Here is a 1876-nt window from a genome sequence, read left to right on the forward strand (position 1 = left end):
GATAACTTGAAAAAGATGAATAGAATGTTTTTTTCAGTTTAATATCTGATGACAAGGGAAAACATGGTTCTGCTTTTGAATCTATATATGCATTCATTCAGGCCCATGTAGATCTCTGTCCTTAATTAGTACCAAACCAAAATATCAGTCAGCTTTAGGTTATTTGTTCTTGATTTCCTTGTACCCTCTCACCTGCTGAGATCTCTACATATGATAGCAGAATCCTTTAATTGGCGAATTCTGTTAAAGAATCTTAGATTTGGAGCGACACAGCAATAAGTCGTTATGGATTCAATTACAAGTACAACAGTACCAGCTGCTTAGCCTGCCAATAGAAGTTTCTTGGTGTGATAGCACCAGGAAGAAGGAAATAGCCTTTAAACTCATTCTAGATCACAATTAAAGGATTCAAGGTAACTGCGTGCTATCGTACCGTTGCTACCGCAAAGGTTCATCTTTTTCCCCAACTGTTACACAATGTACACTTGCATGATATTAGAGTACGTATTACAATGTATACACAGAGCTAGGGACGGGATAATAACTTCCTCTTTAAGTAAAGCAAGACAATTGCAGTACTACAAAGCTCCTATGCATTGCTTCTTAAGGAACTGTTCCGGTGGGAACAGCTCCATCTCTCTCACCCTCTTCCCTTCCGCACCACCATCATTACCACCACCAGCAGCACCACAACCCACCGGAGTTCTGAAAATGTTAACCCCAAATAACCTCACGACCTGCACATGCGCCACCGGCCGACCAGCGAAAGCCGCCGCCGCCGCCGCCTCTCGCGGCTTCCAATCGATATAAAGCTGCTTCTCCGGCCCCCTCGACCGCCAGAAAGTAACCACGTCCCCAGCTTTCAAGCTCTTCTCCTTCACAAACCGGCTCCATCCTTTGGTCAGCACGTAGCTCTGGCTACTATTCCAGTAGGAGTAGCGAAACCTCCACACCTTCCCGCTCACGTCCTCAAAGTTGAGCAGCATGCCGGCGCTGCCGCTGCCGATCTCCATGGGGAAGTGCTTCTCAGCGTGCTGCTTCGGTATGACCAGCCGGTTCAGCTTCCCCACATCGCTCGGCGTCACAACCTTATCGAATAATATGTCGCGATCTGACACCGACAAGCTCCGCGGGCTTCTCTTGCCGACGATGCTCCCGCTGGCCTTTCCAGCGCGCTTGCTCTGCCGGAGCTCGTCGCAGAAGGTGTGCTTGCGCAGCATGTCGACGATCTCCGCCTTGGAGTGGGCGGCGAGGAAGGCAAGCTCCGCTGCGCCGTCGTCGTCGTTCTCCGAGAGGGGAGTGAAGTTGGTGACGGCGTCGCGGCCGCGGAACCGCTGGGCAGCGACGTCGTAGGCGCGGGCGGCGTCGGCCTCCTCGGGGAACGTGCCGAGCCACACGCGCTGGTGCTTCTCGTAGATCTGGGCCCCCCACCGGCCGTTGGGCTGCGGGACCACGCCCTTGTACTGGGAGGAGGGCAGCTTTCGTGACTCGGCCTCGACGCCGGTCTCCGGTGTCGGGTCAAGCACGACGCTGCAGGCGCCGCTGCCCATGCGGTGCAGCGTCGCCGGCGCGGGCGTCCGTCTCTTCCCGGACTCGTTCGACAGTTCCTCGACGCAGCTGCGGTCCATGGATGAAAAATTTTTCTTGAGATGGAAGAGAGATTGGGTTGGAATACGTATAGAGAGAGAGAGAGAGAGAGAGAGAGAGGAGGAGGAGAAACCAAGGGCAGGGGGTTTGAGCTCGCTTTGGTTGTAGACTTGGAGAAGTGTGGTTTGTGGTTAGTACATTTTATGGGGTTCATGGGTCAACTGGAGGGGTGGTGGAAACCGGGGGGGAAGATTCACGGAAAGGGGAGGTGGCCTCCGATCCATGGGTT

General features: G+C 53.4%; 1 protein-coding gene across 1 annotated transcript; it reads right to left on the reverse strand.

The window, feature by feature from the left end:
- Nucleotides 1-268: 268 nt before the first annotated feature.
- Nucleotides 269-1876, reverse strand: LOC103714002 (AP2/ERF and B3 domain-containing transcription repressor RAV2-like). Its single transcript, XM_008801094.3, has one exon. The coding sequence runs from the start codon at nt 1626-1628 to the stop codon at nt 579-581; it is 1050 nt and encodes a 349-aa protein (XP_008799316.1). The 5' UTR covers nt 1629-1876; the 3' UTR covers nt 269-578.

The sequence above is a fragment of the Phoenix dactylifera genome, chromosome 8 (assembly GCF_009389715.1).
Source record: "Phoenix dactylifera cultivar Barhee BC4 chromosome 8, palm_55x_up_171113_PBpolish2nd_filt_p, whole genome shotgun sequence".
NCBI classification, from domain to species: domain Eukaryota; kingdom Viridiplantae; phylum Streptophyta; class Magnoliopsida; order Arecales; family Arecaceae; genus Phoenix; species Phoenix dactylifera.